Source organism: Henckelia pumila, unplaced genomic scaffold (genome assembly GCF_033568475.1).
Source record: "Henckelia pumila isolate YLH828 unplaced genomic scaffold, ASM3356847v2 CTG_461:::fragment_3, whole genome shotgun sequence".
Lineage (NCBI taxonomy): Eukaryota > Viridiplantae > Streptophyta > Magnoliopsida > Lamiales > Gesneriaceae > Henckelia > Henckelia pumila.
Window position 1 is genome coordinate 4136540 of NW_027331831.1, and position 17571 is coordinate 4154110.

At 34.5% G+C, this 17571-nt stretch overlaps 3 protein-coding genes across 7 annotated transcripts; 1 reads left to right on the forward strand and 2 right to left on the reverse strand.

Moving 5' to 3' along the window:
• Nucleotides 1-305: 305 nt before the first annotated feature.
• LOC140871538 (UDP-galactose/UDP-glucose transporter 2-like) lies at nt 306-3726 on the reverse strand. The gene is made up of 7 exons (XM_073274080.1): nt 3195-3726; nt 2675-2703; nt 2369-2570; nt 1444-1686; nt 1249-1350; nt 849-956; nt 306-758 (listed from the first exon to the last, which is right to left on the reverse strand). Exons 1-7 carry the CDS (start codon nt 3318-3320, stop codon nt 528-530), a joined length of 1041 nt encoding a protein of 346 aa, XP_073130181.1. The 5' UTR covers nt 3321-3726; the 3' UTR covers nt 306-527.
• Nucleotides 3727-5643: 1917 nt separating this feature from the next.
• Nucleotides 5644-6673, reverse strand: LOC140871744 (dehydration-responsive element-binding protein 1E-like). The gene has a single exon (XM_073274424.1). It carries the CDS (start codon nt 6559-6561, stop codon nt 5881-5883), a length of 681 nt encoding a protein of 226 aa, XP_073130525.1. The 5' UTR covers nt 6562-6673; the 3' UTR covers nt 5644-5880.
• A 2272-nt stretch (nt 6674-8945) lies between these two features.
• Nucleotides 8946-15796, forward strand: LOC140871787 (uncharacterized). Of its 5 annotated transcripts, none has more exons than XM_073274484.1 (8): nt 9035-9093; nt 9168-9238; nt 9321-9613; nt 10958-11143; nt 11540-11647; nt 12404-12607; nt 12683-14541; nt 14840-15796. In XM_073274484.1, the coding sequence occupies exons 3-8, from the start codon at nt 9524-9526 to the stop codon at nt 15372-15374; spliced, it is 2982 nt and encodes a 993-aa protein (XP_073130585.1). In that variant the 5' UTR covers nt 9035-9093; nt 9168-9238; nt 9321-9523; the 3' UTR covers nt 15375-15796. The 5 variants fall into 5 exon arrangements, with proteins under 5 accessions (XP_073130584.1, XP_073130585.1, XP_073130586.1 ...); XM_073274485.1 differs by having other exon boundaries at nt 9077-9093; nt 9168-9275; nt 9388-9613; XM_073274486.1 differs by having other exon boundaries at nt 9077-9093; nt 9168-9275; nt 9388-9570.
• The last annotated feature ends 1775 nt before the right edge of the window (nt 15797-17571 follow it).

Here is a 17571-nt window from a genome sequence, read left to right on the forward strand (position 1 = left end):
TCTTTTCATCTTGCCCATGGTTTTTACCCAAATAATTTTTGGGGTTTTTTCACGTAATCTTGGTGTCTATTTTATTCTTCAATTTTCATAGTTTTCTATCTCATGATGATGCACCTGAGATTAACACTAATTAGTGATAATTCTCTTGAAAATAATGTGATTTGTAGTTGCCAATATGCAAACTTGTTCATGAGCGCTAGAGGATCGAAGTTACAAGGTAATTATTCAAACTAAATTTTTTACGCCAAAATTAATTAACATACCAACTATTGTACACGGAAAAACTAATTTATGTTCGTATAATGTGTACCCAACAAGTACCAATGTAAATTAAAAAAACTTTCCACACAGAGAGTTTGTACATGCTTTCTTTGAAAATTTATACATTTGAAGGAAAGGGGAAAAAATCAATTCAACTTTAAAAGAAATCACCAAGTACCAATAACAATGTTGTTGTAATTTCTTTACCAGAAAATGGAAGACGTGTGAGAAAAGAAAAATCAATATCTTCAGCTATGTTAAAAAACTCAGACTAATGGCCTTTTCTCCTCATCTTCATGGCCTTTGTTTTCGAGTGGCTTCTGCATGACTCTGGCATCAGACGGTGCTGCTCGACTGGGAAGTTTACTGTCTGGAAGGAGCTTCAGGACGATTCCCATGGCGATCAAGAGCAATCCAGAGCCATGTTGTTCAGTAAGCGGTTTCGTAAAAATTACAAATGACAACAGCAAAGTTACTGCCTTTCTTGCTGTTGTTACCTGTATCGAAATGCACCAGCTGTTAGAAAATGTATCTGGTTTCCTGAGGTCGTGTAATCGAAGAATTTTCGAGGGTAGGAGCTAAGTTACCATAGCTGTAGTGGCAGCACCGAAAATGGCAATGAGGGACAACACAGAGACTTGACCAACAAAAGTCGCCATTGATTCGAAGACTAGCACGCCGTAAACGTAAGGATGCTGCAACACAAAAGCAAAGATGCAATGCAAGCAAAATAATGAATTGAATTGCTCCAAATTAACACTTTCTTTTCTACTAGATAATTGTTACTGGACGGCAAGCTATAGCTCTGTGAACAATGAAAGTGCATGTCGAAATCTTTTACAACATACAGAAGCTCAAGTACTTCAATTCGATTGTTAGAATATCTCGACAGCTACACAAGACATTGGTGCCATACAATGTAGAGGAAGTTATCAAAAGTGGGATGAGGAATATTTTGCCTGAGGAAAAAGGATGACTAACATTTACCTCGTAACAAGAGTTCCATGCCTTGAACAACTCCCCTGTCAATATCATTGGCGGCAACAGGAAAGGCAAACCGACCACCGTCGAACAAAATAGCATTTCCATCTACTTAACAAACTTCTTAAAGTTAGCCAGTAAGGCAATCATTGGTTCATGCTCATGCATCTAACAAAAAGAAAGGAGATAGACTATAAACACCTGAGTAGTTTCGGGATTCACGGTGAAAATTGCTTCTTGAAGGTTACCAAGAAACGCATCCATGACTAGAGCACCCGTGATCATCACAACACCGACGACACTAAAGTTTGGAGAAGTGTTGGCATCTGCTAAGGTGAAAAGAATTAAGCCAACAACAAGAAGTGTTGCGGAAATATATTCATGAACAGGGTATTTTCGTCTCAAGCCGGGGATAAATGTACCCATCACCATCACTGGCAGCACCTGTTCTCCGACAAACAAAATAAACACGAGAATTCAATAAATTCACAATACATGCGAATTTGAGTTAAAAGAAAGCAGCAAACGTGAAATATTAAACGATAACCAACTCTCCATTACACCGATATACAAATCGGAGTGGAAAGAAATGCTGAACATTAGATATTTGACAAATTGGTGTGAAAAGAATCGACTGAACGTGACCTATTTAACGATCACCAACGCTCCATGATATCAATAAACAGGTGGGAACTCGAAGAAACCACCAAACACAATACATTCAACAAACACTAACTTTCAATTACACTAATTATATACAGATTGAAACTTGAAAGGAATGGCCAAATGAGAAACATGTAAAAGAACAACCAGTTCTGTATGACACCAATATACAAATTCGAACTTGAAAGAAATGGTCAAAGAAAGAGTGTTCGACGACCTCAGCCTCTCCACAGCACCAACATATATCTTCTCCTTCATAGTTAATATACTTTGCAATGCGTTTGGAAGCAGAAGTTTTTATGAAAAAGCACTTTCATTCATTTGGTTATGCCTTTTTTAACAATTAAGAACTTCAAAAAAGCTAAATGCTTTTAGGCTTCTGCTTCAATTTTTCTTTTAAAAAAAACTACCACAAAATCCATATATTAGTTAATTCTTCTTAATTATTCACTATCTTGTATACCTTTGTAGACTTAAACATGATTTGTGCGGGATAATTAAGATAAGCCAAAGAACCCTTCGTTAGTCCATGAGAGCCCATAAGAACAGCCGATAACTTGACATATGTTTTCCATGGATTCACCATTTGCTTGGTGGTGAATCCCTGCAAATATATCAGCACCAGATATACCAAACCTTGCACGAAGGTAAAATACCATCCGTAGCTGCAAAACATCGCAATTTCATAATAAAAAATTCATCCCCTAACACGGTTCTCGATCAAATATGTGCAAATTGAATGAGTTGAAGCAAGTACGAATCTATTTACCTGAATTGTAAGCGATTGTACACATACTCCTGCAGTAAAAAAAACAGTAAAAACTTCATTTATTCTACCTTCGCAATACATAAATACTGGGCTATAAAAAAGAAAAGGGTTAGCCACCTCCTAGACCTAGAGTAGAAACTGAAATTTTCATGTGCACCCCATTAAAGATATCAGCTTTTGATCACGCCCTCAATATTTAAGTACTCCCATGAAAGCCAAGAAAAATGTTGATTGATTTTTGCTTTTTCTTTTTGGTGAAGTCGGTAAAATCAATAACCAACCTTGGTAAAATGACACTTCCATTACGAGTTACAAAATTAAATTCTGAACGAACTTCTTTACAAAAACTCCCAAAACTCATTTTCTTAGTACTTATATACACAAGACAAAAACTGAATTAACCCAGACCCAATCAGACTACTCAAAATTAATCAGTTTTTTGAAAAGGAGAAAAGGGCTTTAAAATTTTTGCCCGATAAATTTTAAAATTTTCTTTTGATTCAAAACAAGAGAAAAATACCTCGCAAACGCCATTGACAAGATAACCAAAGAAGAAACCAGAGGAACAGATCAAGAACTGCTGCCAAGTGGGTCTATCTGTTAAAGATATCCCAAAGAGAGACCTTGCTTGATCTTCCTTCTTCATATCTGTCTTTTCTCCCTATAAATCAATCAAAAACATGAAAATTGCACTAAAAATCCCAAATCATCTTTGGTTTTTCTAATACCAGTGGGCTCTCTTTTAACTCTAGAGGAAGCAATAAAGGTTGGATTTTTTTTAGCAAAAAGGCCTTCTTCTGAATGGAAATGAACAAGAAAGGCATCAGAATTGAGCAAACTTCACTGCCACTCTTTTCCTTTTTTGTCAATTACATGTAAATTTGTTGGAAATTTGGTATTGTCTGCAGCAAGTCGAAGGATTTGAGCAAGAGAAACTAATGAGACATCAAAATAAATTTTTTTTTTTATTTTTTTGAAGCGAATGAGACATCAAATTTGATTGTAATGTTAACATCCCATTATTAGAATAGAGTATTAAAGTCAACAGATTCTTGAAATAATCCTAAATAATTTAGCCAGTCGGTCCAAAATGAGAAACAATTAATTTATGGTTGGTTTTTGTACCTTTAACGAACACGGTTTGCAATTGTAATACGGATATTGAACAAAAGATTCTTTGTTGATTCACCTTTTATATATTGCTTAATCAATTATTAATTCAAGATTTCAAAAAAAAAAATCAATTTATTAATTCAATGCGAGCTTATTCTTTATTATTATTGTTTCTTATTTCAAATTTATTATTTTTATAAGAATAAATAAGTGGATGTTTGTTTACAAAACTACAAAAAAATAAAAATGGTTTTTAGGGCTAATTGCATTCACATCCCCTGTGAAAAGTTTAAAAGGCATAAAACACCCTGTGTAAAATTAATAGCATGTTAGACCCTATGTTTTAAAAAAATTAGCATAAAAACCCTATGAGAGGATATAAATGTGTCTGAGTTTGTGTAACATAAGGGTGAAATGTGCTACATTTTTAAAAACTGAGGGATGCATTAGCTTATTAATATTTTTTATGGGGTTTTATGTCTTTTAGACTTTTCACAAGGAGTGTGGATGTAATTAGCCCATGGTTTTTACGATAATAGAAAGAAGCATTTCTTTTGAAGACCGTGCTAAAAAAAAATAAAAGTAATTATTAAACTTATTTTGTATGTATGCTATTTATTTCAATGTAAATAATAAAAATCTATGTATTTATTGATTAAAAATAAAAAAAAATATTAGATTTGTAAAATTCAACAGAAACAGGTGTTCTTATTACCGATCATATAATTATATATATCAAAGATAATATTTGATGAGTATGAGCACATTTCAATATATTTAAATAAAGTAAGTGGACTCAATTTGTAATATTTACATTTTAAAATGATCAAACCCTAATTTTTAGGCACTTGGAGGGCCAATTGATAATTCTTAAACCCTGGAAGGGTTGATTTGCATTTTTAGACCCTAAAAGGGCTAATTCGCAATTAAGCACATTTTTTGCCTATAAATATCCGTGGATTTCTTCATTTCAAGGTAATTGACTCATTCCAAAAGCTCTCAACTTTTGTTATCGCGGAGCAGGTCGCTGACTTAAGCGTCGAAGGGTTATCGCCGGGTGATCACCCGGCGCCTCTAACGTTTGTTCGTGAAGCAGGTGACAACTCAGAGGAAATCAAATATAGGAGATCATCGGACTTCTTCAGGTGATATAGCGAAGCAGAAAATCGCTTGAGTTCATACCTCATAATTTTGAGAATCATTCGATTTACACTTATTAAGGGAGACAATTATTTGTCCGCATCAATATTAAAAATGAAAAAAAAATAGATTTGTAAAATTCAACAGAAACAGGCTGTTCTTATTACCAATCATATAATTATACATATCAAAGATAATATAAATATTGGATTAATGATATGTCGTGAGAGTTTGTGTGTTGCCTGCAAATCTGAACTCAATTTAAGTGAGCACACAATGGTCAACGACTCAACGGCAACCATCCACTCGATTGTTTAAATTATTAAAAATAAAACTTATATATTTGACATTAAACGAAAAGAAAAACTTATATAAATTAAGACGAATAAAGTAGATAATAATAATTGAGAAATGTTTGGGAATGAGTCGGTTGGAGTTTATCTTATTTTAATAGCTTCTTAATGATGAACCCCTTATTTTAATTATATAATATATTTAGCTTTCACATCTTTCTCATATTAAATAAATTATCATTTTTATTACCAAATGTTTGATAACTTGTATATAAATAAATTATGATGTTTTATTTATGACTTTCTTCATTTTATTTACAAATCACTATTAAAAAACTTCATAAAAATTATATACATTAAATTCAATTTTTTTCCTATTTTACCGTTTTTTTAATAGGGATAAATAAAAAAAAGGCAACTTCATGAAAATAATAATAATAGCTACAACAAATTGGTCGGGCTACAAAAACTTGGTCAATCTGCTTTAAATACGACTAGAAATAGTATGGTGACTGATTTCCTAGTTGCTCTAAAATATATATCTCTACACACAAATACAAATACTAATAATATCATACAAAAATAGTCTTTCCTATATATTCATATATTTCACAGCAAAAAAATATATATGTGTGATATGTCCCACATCGAAAAACAAAATCAAATGGAGTAGCTCCATAACTCCACTTCAGCATCGCTTTCCATGTCATCCCAACTATAGCAGCTCCTATCCAAGTTCTCCGGCGACATCAAAACCCCCTCACACATGCCTCCTACAGCATCATTCGTCTCAAATATATCCATATTGCTCCCATAACTATTTCTTGATTCCGCCGCATCGATCACCGCGTGCTCGACGATCGGAGTCGAGCCCTCGTCCCCCGGCCTCGGCCTGAACGCCTCCGCCGCATCCATCGCGGCCTTCCGGATGTCTTTCGCGTCCTTGGACGAGGGAACACGCAGGAGCGAAACCGAGTCCGCGAAATTGAGACAGGCAGCGTGGCCCCTCAGCGCCAATGCGGCCACGTCGTGAGCTCGCGCCGCCATCTCCGCGGTGGGATACGTCCCCAGCCAGATCCTCTTCTGCTTGCTCGGCTCCCGCAGCTCGCAAGCCCATTTCGAGTTCCGTTGCCTCACCCCGCGGTACACGGGGTGTCGCGTCTCCTTGAACTTCTTCCTCCCCGCGCGCTTCTTGGGCCGGCTCGACGCCAATATGACTTCCTCGTCGGAGTGCACCGTCCCTCGCTTCAAGTTCATAGAGATGCTTCGTGATATTATAAGAGGAGTGCTCGATGTATTGTAATGTTGACTGGGGTCAGAAGTTGAACTTGATATATCCATAGGATGGTTTTGACTTTTTGTATGTAGAGTCGGTGTAAAGTTTAAATTTGTTGTATATATATATTATTTATAGATATTGTGAAGTAATTTTTTTTTTTTTGAGAAATTGGAGTCTGTCAAATGGCAAATTGAGTTTCAAAAGAACATAAATATTTTGATTTATATTATTATTGGCACACGTGGCTACGATACGCACACGAACACGGAATGGAATACGTACCATATTTTGGACGCAACTGGGCTCAGTTCACATTCTGTGGATCGACTCTTAATTAGCAAGTTAAATACTGCTTTGCTAAGCGAGGGGCCCAAATCAACCTTCAACTTCAACCCACCCCCCTTTCATATTATTATTATTTTTTTCTTTTTATCTTCTTTATTTATTATGTCGTCCATCATACATATATTTGACGCACATTAAAAATTTATGCGACTCATGAGTTTATTTCATGAGATGAATATTGACCCGACTTGATCAATCACTAAAAAATATTATTTTTTATTTTATTATAAATAGAAACAAATAAAATCGATTAATCTCACAAAAAACCTATTTTGTATATGACAATATACGTCGTGATTAAGGGTGACAAGTTGATATGAACATATGATATGAATATTGGTGGATCACGATCTTTGTGTATAATATTTCTACTAACGATATATATATAGTCCATCAATAACCAAAATTTTAATTTCGAAACGAGGTTTCAGATTCTAAATCGTAACGGTTAACAGTCTCACAATTAATTAAAAAAGATATTATCCGGCTTGTATCATAAATTAATCTAGAAAAAATGAAATTTGATTTGATATTTAGGTGCATATATCCTCTACAAGAATATGATTTCAATTGAATAATATTTTATTGATTGCATGGTACTATAATGATATATTTTGACTAACTGGTTGAAACTTACGTATGCTTGACGTACGTGAAGTTATAATATTATGCTAGCTAGTAAAATTGAATATGGATTGTTTTTAAAAAAATAATAAATAAAGAATATCGATGAATATGAAGGATGATTGAGGTGAATATAATTAAATAAATGAATACAAGGATGATTTTGATTCTATGACTAAAACGACTCTTACGGCTTAATAACGTTATAATGACGTAACATTAATTAGCATGGCGTGAGTTACCATTTCTCACAGCGTAATCATTAAGAGTGGGTTTTTTTCTTTTACTTGCTTTCATATCCCAATTATTTTGGTTTTGTATTGCAAAGTTTAGTAGTATTTTTTTTCTCTTTATTTTACTAATATAATTGTATTAATAGAGTCTTGAACAACGTATATATATGTATATATATATATATATATTTTAATATATTTTAATGAACTAACATAAAATTTAAAAAATTGTATATATTTTAGTTTTTCTAATGATTTGTTTAATCTGTATAAAAAATCAAACACGCATATATCATGTTTATTTGTGACGAGTAAAAAATACGTGAATATGTGTTTATGTTGTGACACGTATGCTACTTGTGGGCTGTAAAAAATTGATAAATAAGTGGTTTTGTTTGTTTAAAAAATTTAAATTGAAATAGTAGGAGATGAGATGTGATTATGTGAAATATGAAGTTGGATGATCAAAGATATTTTTGGAAATTTGGAAAAATTCACCAATATATCAAAATTTAATTAGGAATTTAACTTTAATTAACTGAAACACGTGTGTACATATCAATTATTATTTTTTGGTTTTTATAAAAAAAAAAAAAAAAAAAAGACAATGGGCTAATAATCGGAGCATGTGTTTCTCAATAAATAATAAGCAGAAATATTGAAAAATAGAAATAGGTCGGTCTGCTGCTTCCATTTGTGCGATTTTAAAATGATTTCTTCTTCGCCTTCTTTTTGGGTGGGTTTTATTTTTTTTTATTATCATTAAGTTTTACAATTAGTTTGTTATTTTAAATATTTTATAACTTTTTTCGAATGTATAATTAATAAATCATATTTTTTAGATGTGTAATAGATAATTATATGTGCATATATGTGATTTTCTTTATTTTGTTTGATTATGATTTTGTAAATTTAGGACCTTTGGAATAAAAATGAAAAATGTATTTTCATATTATTATTATTATTATTATTATTATTATTATCAATATAACTATTAGTTTGTTAATAAGAATAATTTAATTAATTTTAATAAATTAATGATATTATTTTTTAAAAAGACATAATTAATTAAAAATATATAATTTAAGAAATAAAAAAAAATTAAAAGAAGTAGCCGGGCCCGCCGGGTTTTGAAATTAGGAAAAATCCCCCATCCAGTGGATCGAGCTAGTTTGGGCTTCGGCCCAATCTTAATAGGTCCGCTCCGCTTCCTCTTCCCCCGCGCACCTCAACTTCGGTTACTATTCCTTCCCAAGTCTCACCACCTCGACACCGAAAGAGAAAGATTCGCGCTTTTTAGGCGTTGATTGATTGATATGGAGAAAATTCCGGCGGCATGTGCTATGGAGTGGAGCATTCAGCTTGACAAAAACCTCCGTTCCAAAGAACCTGGTACTTGACTTTCGAAAATTTGAAAATGTTCAGCTTCTTTTTCTGTGTATGTTGAATCTTTATGAATGGTTCAGGTAAAACTGTTGAAGCGTTAAAAGAAATCGGCTCTCATCTTAAGTGGTGGAATGAAGAATCGAGACCAAAGGTGGTTGCAGAGTATAGATTGTTTGGTTTAATTCCCGGTGAGGAGAAGCTTTTCCTGAATTCCATTTTTCTGCGTTTGGCAGACGCGTTTAGGTTAGGAAACAAGCAGACGAAAAACGAGGTTGTGAAACTTTTCTTGAGAATTAGGAGGAGGAGGAGGAAAAGAGATGGTGGCGAGGATGGCATTTTGAGCAAGGATAGATTGGAGAATTACTTGGAGTTGTTAAGGAGATTAAAAGAAGTTTTTGATCATGGGGATGCTGAGGAAAGAGTTTCGGCCTTGCTGATGTTTGGTTGCTGGGCTAATATTGCGAAAGATTGTGCGGATATAAGGTACATCGTGCTGTCCAGTTTGGTGTCCAGTGATGTTCTTGAGGTAAAGGATTTAAGTTTAAGCCCAGCAATTTGGAGTTTCAGTATGGTGTGGGATATGGTATTTTTATAAGTTCAATTGATTATGCTAATGATTGTACTAAGATTTGTTGTGGAGTCTATAGTTCAACCTAAGTAGCTTGATACTCAGTATAGTCTTCTGTGGGGCTGTGCTATGCGGTTTGATATGGATGTGTATTTTTTGCTGGATGATAGTATGTTGGCTTTGGTTTTCCAATTTCTTAAATTAAGTGCATTCAAAAGTTTAAGAACTCTTATGCTGTGTGAACTCTGAATAGTGTATATTGATGCGAAGATTCACATAAAGTGTTATAGGGTGGAGGAATTGAAATAGAGGAAAGTGAACATCGCATAGACAAACTTGATTCTCTCTCAGTTTTCTTAAAATGGACCACATTCAGTTCATGTTTGAGCTTCTTTGTAAATAAGAGTTGTATGTGATATAGCATCCTTTGAGGGATATACATTCTTTGCAGGTACAACTTTTGCTCTTAAACCCCTTTGGTCAACTCGTAACTATGCATAGCCATGTGTTGGTCTGTTTGGCTGGACAAAATACTTGAGCTATGTTTGGATTCATTATCTGAAAATGTTTGACATGACTGGAATTAGACCAAGCATTCATCAATGTTTTTAAATCTATACAGCGTCCCAAAGTATATTTTCCTGTAATTTTTACATCTTCCAAGGTAATAAATATTTTTAGTTCAATTTTTATTCACTTACTTAAAAATACTCTATTGTTATACTATGTTATAATTGAATACACTATATTGTAAAGTTTTAAATGTTATACTTATACATATCATTAAAAATTCTATATACAATACTTATTAGATAATCTCTTTCTTTCTTGACATGTGTTGTAAATAATATTTACTTTATAAAACAAAACCTTACGTATATTACATTGTCCAAAACAATTTCCGAAAGCTGTGAGAAACATCTCCAGATGAAACCAAACATTCCAGAGATGTTCTTATTCTCTATTTGTAATTGGTGTCCATTGTGTGGGATGCCGTGTCATGGTTAGTGCATTGGTGCTGTGTATGTTTGCTACAAATGCATGCCAGTTTGTATGCTATTAGAGGGTTGTTTGCAGTGATGTGACTGCAGAGGTTTTTCATAGGTTTAAGCTACCATTTGGAAAGTCGTAGTCTTTCATCATAATATTTGCATTACCTAGCTGTACGTGTTCTTGTCATGATAAGCTGCTTATTTTCACGCGCTTTGGTTGGATGTTCACACTAACAGTGCACACCAAATATTGATCTTTTATAGCATGTTCTTTGTTATGATTATGCACAAATTGTTCTTATATTTGCAGGTAAAGGCCTCTCTGTTTGCTGCAGGATGCTTGTGTGAATTGTCAGATGACTTTGGGAATGTTTTCTTGGAGATACTAACCACAATGCTTATATCACCAAAAATATCAAGGGATGTAAAGTTAGCAGGAGCACAAAAATTTGGCAACGTGTGCTGCTCATTTTCACTTGCAGATAAGGCATATAAGGTTTAAAATCTTGCCCACCTATCTTTACACTTACAGACAGGTTCAGTTGTTCATTATTTTCCTATTTCATGATGTATCTCTTTCTCTCAAGGAATTTAAGCTTATTAAACCCATAAAACCATGCTTTCAGGGGAAAATTCTGAAATCAAGAAGACATGCCACCGAATTCAATGCAAGGGGTTTTAAAATTTTCTTTCTCCCCGTGACCAAATTTTTAAAATAAGATGTCTTGTGCCATGTATAGAACATGTGTTAATTGAACTGCGAGTATAATTTGCATGCTGTTGAGGTATAATTTGACATTTCAGGACATGTTGCTCTCTATAACCGCTCATTATAAGTTTGTGATGATTTGATATGTTAGTACATGTTGCTCTTTTTAACTACTCATTACAGTTAGGTTTCAAGCTTCTAATGGATTCTTCCGAAGATGACTTCTCTACCATTATGTTGATTTCACTATCCAGAATTGCTTTTAGGTGGAAGGTTTTAATTCCCAGCCAGGTACAAGTTTACTTTTCTATTTTATGTATTATTGCTGTTAGATGGAAGCTTTGAGTTCCAGTTCAGATACCAATTTGCTTTTTTTCTTTTTAATGTATCAAAACCATGGCTTCGTTGCTCATGTAACTTCAAAATGTTAAAGGGTTCAATTAGGACATTTTTATCCTCCCTATACCCAAGGAATGAAACTTTAAAGCTGAAGTGAAAGTAAGAGGAAAGCAAGGACTCCATAAGGTTGTGCTGTAAGAAAATGATGCAAAGAGATTGATTGTTGTGTGCAACTCTAGGTAATTGTGCTGATAGGTTTTTCTGGATTATTACAGATACTGGATCTCAATACTTTCTCCAAGGATTTTGTTAGGGGCTTAAGTAGACTGGTTTAAATAATTAAGTGGATAATAGTTTTATGGGCTCAAATGTGTTGGGCCTAAATTTACTTGGAGAAGGGGAAAAATGTAAGCGGGATAAAAGTAATAAAACAACACCAGAATTGGTTAGCGGGGATTTTAACCCTTAAACTTTCAACAATTCAAGATTGTTTAATTTACTGCTTGATGGTCTCAGTTAAGTTATGATGGTTGTGAAAAATGAAACTGTAATATGTTAAATCTAACAAAATTGCAACCCAGTGGATATGTTATAGAGGTCTTGCATTGGTTGGTTATTATGGCCTGTCGTTCAGATATGACTTGTTTGATTTTTTTTTTCCTACTTGCTTTGTTCGTCATTTTATACATGGCAAATTACCACTTGCAGGTAGAATTGCTTACAATGTTTCTGAGTGAAGATAAATCTTTGCATTTACGAGCAACGTCATTAAGATGCCATCTCTTCATCTTAGCCAGAGGAGTTTGGAATTTTCCCTCAAGTGCAGACACGGTCCAAAAGTTATTTGAGATTCTGAACAAATCTGAGTTTCCAGTCATACAGCAGCTTGACGCCTCTAAAGTCTTACATAAGGTTTTTCCTATTCTTGTCATAATGAATCATCATAAATTTTTTTTTCTGAGTTTAATGTGTTATGATGCTATGCAGGTTTTTCTACTTTATTCATCCACAATTCCATGGATGGAGATTCCTGAGCTTTTTGTGAAGCTATTGGTGGTTGTTGAGAATATGGTAAAATCGTCCATTGCGCCAATCAGAGTGTTAGCTGTTAGGATTCTGTCCCATCTGTCTGAAAAGGTTTTGGGACGAGCTGATGTAGTGTCGGGCAGAAGTGCTATCAGCCTGGCTTGCAAGGTGATCTCATTTGCTTTAGATCGAATCCTTTTCCTGCTAACACCAAAGGTCGAAGTCGAGCAGCATGAGTTTTCTTCAGAGCTTGAGATTAAAAGCTTTTTTAACCTTTTATTTATCCTGGTTGAAAAGCATTCTTTTCTTTGTTGCATGGTACTGAAAGAAATACACTTATTCATAGGTAAACTAACAAGTAAGCTTGACAATAACATGGATGCTGAGGAAACTGCCTTCACAACTCATGAGCCAATCAAATCAAAACTCATGCTTTATGTATCAAAAATTTTAGTTGCTTGCTTGAAAAATATTGGAGAAATTGATACTGAAATCTACCAAGTTTTGGAGACGTTGAAGCTTCAAGCAGGAAAACTGAGCCAGTGTAGTTATTTTGGTATAGATACCAGCATGACCTACTTTCTCTTGTTGCACTTGCATGCCAACTACATTCATATGATAGGAAAATTTATATCTTCTAGTAAAACCTCGAGTCCGTTATATGTTGATGCAGTTCTTCAGCCTGATATATCCACTATTAATTGGGTGGAGAAGATATTGGGAGGTTACAGTTATTGGTCTGCTTATAAAGTTGGAAAAGTTGCTGCATGTCTGGGGGCATGGTCCACCGCTGCTTTTGTATTTGAACAACTCATGAAAGTGGTTAAGTCTGCTTCCTATTTCTGCTGGTTGAAATCCTTGGCTCAGTTTTCAACCTCTGAAAAGCAGATGCAATCATTTTTTTCACTCGACCAAAGTACCTCTAGTTATCCTTCCGAAATCAATTTTGCTGAAGGACAAGGCATTGGCTGGAAGGTCAAACACAATTACATGGATATTCTTCTTGGAACTCACAATTTGCTTCTATCATCAGAGGAACTACTAGCAACTTCTGATATGGGTCAGCTTTTCAGTTTCCAAATATGGCTTTTAACCATAAGAGCAAAGTTCCTTCGAACTGTTGTTGATATGATGAAGCTATTGGACACAATTTCTTGTATTAAAGACGACCCTCCACCCAGAGAGCAACTGGAAAGATGTATTCTGTTTCCATGCGATTCTACATCTCGCACACTTGGTTCATCAATTTACACGTTGACTGAGGTCTCCAACCAGATGAAGAAATTAGCTCGAGAGTTGGATTTATTGATTCTCTCTTCCATAGGCATGAATAGGCAAAGTATAATGATTATCGCAGCACTTGCACTGAGTTGTTCCCTCTTGGCCTTTATTGCTGGTTTTGCCTTCCTAATTCCGAATTTGCATTCTTCAGAAAAATTTCATATTCATAAACATGAAAACTCAGAGGATCAATTCCATGCTTCACTTGTACAAGATTTAGCTGGGCGATTGAGGCAAAAGGATGCTCATATAAGAAGAGATCTTCTTTATCTTTTGAAATCCTTCCAGAACTACAAAGGCCATTCTTATTTAAGGTTTCAAACTCAAATTTCAGTTGTTGGTTATGAGTCTAGAGTCTTGCACAAACTTTGTGAGGATTCGGTAACAAGGATTGTTTCCTTGCAAAAAGAGGCGAGCTGCGTGCAAGATGGTGATGGAGTAGTACAGGTTATTACCGATGGATGTCAGCTGTTGTCGAATGTTATCTCAAAATTGTTTTTGATCCCATTCCGGACTCCGAATCACTTTTTTCAAGTCAGGTACGTTGAAGAAGAATTACTAAGGAATTTCAAACCACAAGAGGCTAGTTGTATCTTGTCTTCTTTAATATTAGCATATACCCAAATAACACAGTAGTCCTAATATCATAATGTTTGCAAGAGATCAATTTTCTTTGTCAAATACAAAGTCTCTTTCACTGCATGAGCAAAGTTAGTGTTAACTGGCATAGAAGCTGCACCTCTCGAACTTCAATTCTCAAATTTTTGTGTTAAGAGTTTAGCTTAGGCAGTGTTGATATTTGTCTAATTCTTTTTAATTGTTGTAAACACGATTCAGGCCCGCTGCTTCCTTTGAGCTCTTTGTCGTGGATGCGGATGGTAAAAGTCTAGACAATATATCTGTTTTGTCAGGGTTCCATCTCTCCTTGAGTTTGTGTTTTCAATTGAGAAACTTCCCTTCTGGCCTGCGAGGTCCACTCACCAAAGTTTATTGCATTCTTAATTGTAAACTACATAGTCAGAATACTGAGATGGGAGATTGTAAAGGGAAAGCTCACTTCAGTGAGCAAGATCAAGAAATCGATGATATGATAGGGTTGAACGAAAAGCTGTATAGATATGTCATTGGCCCTATGGAGAGTAGCAGAGACCAAGATGATGATCGTTGCATGGTAACTGAATGCGTGTCCTTTGAACTTAACAAACAAGGGCAAGGATTCGCCTCTTGTTTGCTCGATGTTTCTGCTTTCCCTGTTGGCTCTCATAAAATCAAATGGCTGAGTGGTTTTATAGATGGTGGAGGTTCTTATTGGTGTCTACTTCCACTAAAATCTGGAATGTGTTTCACGGTTGAAGAAGCCACCGGCGTCTGATAAACTTGTCCATTCATAGAGAATTCGACGGTGATTCGTACTTGTGGATAATGAATGACTTGCAAGATGAGGTTCAAGTCTTGGGAGTGCCTCGTGACCTCGTCTAATCGGCACTGGATCTGAGGATATCAACAGACAAATAGCAAATGCTTTTAAGCCTTCGTTGCTTACTTTCTGATTTTACTAGTATTTATTGCCGACTTGTTGGACTCTTTTGCATATAGGCCGGTCGGTCATTGGTTGTTTCAAGTCAGCTGTAAATGATTTCATAGGCCGTGTATTTAATTTTTATCTTAGAATATATATTTTTGCTAATCTACATCATGATTGGATTCATAGTGCCAGCATTTGACTTTCGGGGGAAAAGAAATACCATCCATTAATTTCTTTCGGGGGAAAAGAAATACCATCCATTAATTTTATGATGCGTGTCGACTATTCTACTCATCTCTAGAATTGTTGTTTGGCAAATTTAAGAAATCTTTTATTTAATATATTTTGTCGAGCCTAGCAAACAGAATATCAACCAATAAGCTGATTTCAATGGACGGGCCAAGTCTTCTGGTTAAAAGTTAATAAAGAAAATTTCCCACCAAAGTGAACTCTACGCGTAATAATTGATATTCTTATGAAAATGAAACAATTGAGTGAAATGGCTATGGAATCTGTAATTAAGGTAACTCTCAAGAAATCAAGAACTGCACTCTCATTTGAGTCCGTTGGTTGCTCATTTGATATACACAGTCTCGAATTTGATGGGGTCTCCATTTTATACATATACCTGGATCTAGGGACTAGGGGATCACTAAAAGGAAACTCGGGTTCGAGTTCGATAACTTCGATCAAGAAAATTTATCATAACTGCTTACATTGCAAGCTAATCCAGCTCGGCTTTGGTGGCTTGTATAGATATATATATATATACTTGAGATATAATGCGACATAATCTCGACAAATACCCGAACCACAAGCGATATGTATGTGACAATTGACAATATGAATGGTTCTCATTCCTAATTTCCTCGGGATTTTACTAAATCACAGAGTAATGTGAAAGCTCACAACTAAGGAATCTTACTTGTATCAGTTTATTATTTATGCCATTTAATCAAGAGGCCTGCTTAGCAATTACGGCCACAAGATTTGACTCTACGCAAGAAAAGGTTGAATGGTATCCAATCATTAAATTCTTCATTTACATGACACAAAATGGTATATCAAAACATATACACGTTCTATATTTCAACTCTGGTAAAAATTTTGTGTGCATCTTTGGCAGAAGTATACATTAATCAAAACCACAAACAACTAGTCTATCAACATTATATATATAGTGTACATTGAATATTTTCACAAACAAATAAAAAAATACTAATAGAGAAACTGGATTAATACACACACTAAGGAAGCAAAAACTTGTAGTCTATATATGAATTACCCTTTTCAAGAAACTCGTCAATTATGCAGAGGGTTAGGCCCTCCGGGGGTCTTCCGGAGCGAATCTCTATAATTTGAATCGTCTCCTCCTTTTCTTGATCCTTTCTTTGCAGGGAAATTATACGAAGAAAACCGAGACTCGGATTCAGATGATGTGTTTTGCTTCGTAGTTTTACGAGAGGCGTGGCGAATATCCCGACAACTCGAGAGATGGCTTGAGGAGATGAGCATCACCATAATGAGCAGAATGATAATTTGAAGAGAATGAAATCTCATGATAATTAATTTTAGCTGAAATTGTGAAAGAAGCTGATGAATCAGGTGATGAAGTTGGATGAAGGAATTGTAGTTACTTTTTTTTGACAAAAATGTTTAGATTATGTAAGGTGATATATAATATAGGCATATAAAACATGCAACACCACATGCATTTTGGATCTCTGGTCAAAAATTATGTTTGAATATTTTATTTGGTGTATGTATGTTAAATATCATGTTTTATATATGAGAAAACAATTACAAAATAACATGCAATTTAATTATATAAGAATAAAACATCTCAAGAATATTTGGAAAACTTAATTTAATTGTGAAAATATACATAGTTTTAGACAGTCGGCCATTTAACAAATCATTTCACAACTTATGTCTCAATAATTATCATTGAAAATGTAAATACATAAGTTGACTTTTTTCAGACATGTATATATAATGCGCAAACATTGTTTAATTGGATGCATGACTTGTACCGGTTTGACTT

Excerpts from the sequence above, each read along its gene's own strand:
- LOC140871538 (XM_073274080.1), bottom strand. The coding sequence starts at position 3,320 with ATGAAGAAGGAAGATCAAGCAAGGTCTCTCTTTGGGATATCTTTAACA. Across the intron at positions 2,704-3,194 it reads TTGTCAATGGCGTTTGCGAG|GAGTATGTGTACAATCGCTT; the intron begins GTATTTTTCTCT and ends TTTTTACTGCAG. Across the intron at positions 957-1,248 it reads CATGGAACTCTTGTTACGAG|CATCCTTACGTTTACGGCGT; the intron begins GTAAATGTTAGT and ends TTTGTGTTGCAG.
- LOC140871744 (XM_073274424.1), bottom strand. The coding sequence starts at position 6,561 with ATGGATATATCAAGTTCAACTTCTGACCCCAGTCAACATTACAATACA.
- LOC140871787 (XM_073274483.1), top strand. The coding sequence starts at position 9,018 with ATGGAGAAAATTCCGGCGGCATGTGCTATGGAGTGGAGCATTCAGCTT. Across the intron at positions 11,144-11,539 it reads TTGCAGATAAGGCATATAAG|TTAGGTTTCAAGCTTCTAAT; the intron begins GTTTAAAATCTT and ends TACTCATTACAG. Across the intron at positions 11,648-12,403 it reads AGGTTTTAATTCCCAGCCAG|GTAGAATTGCTTACAATGTT; the intron begins GTACAAGTTTAC and ends TACCACTTGCAG.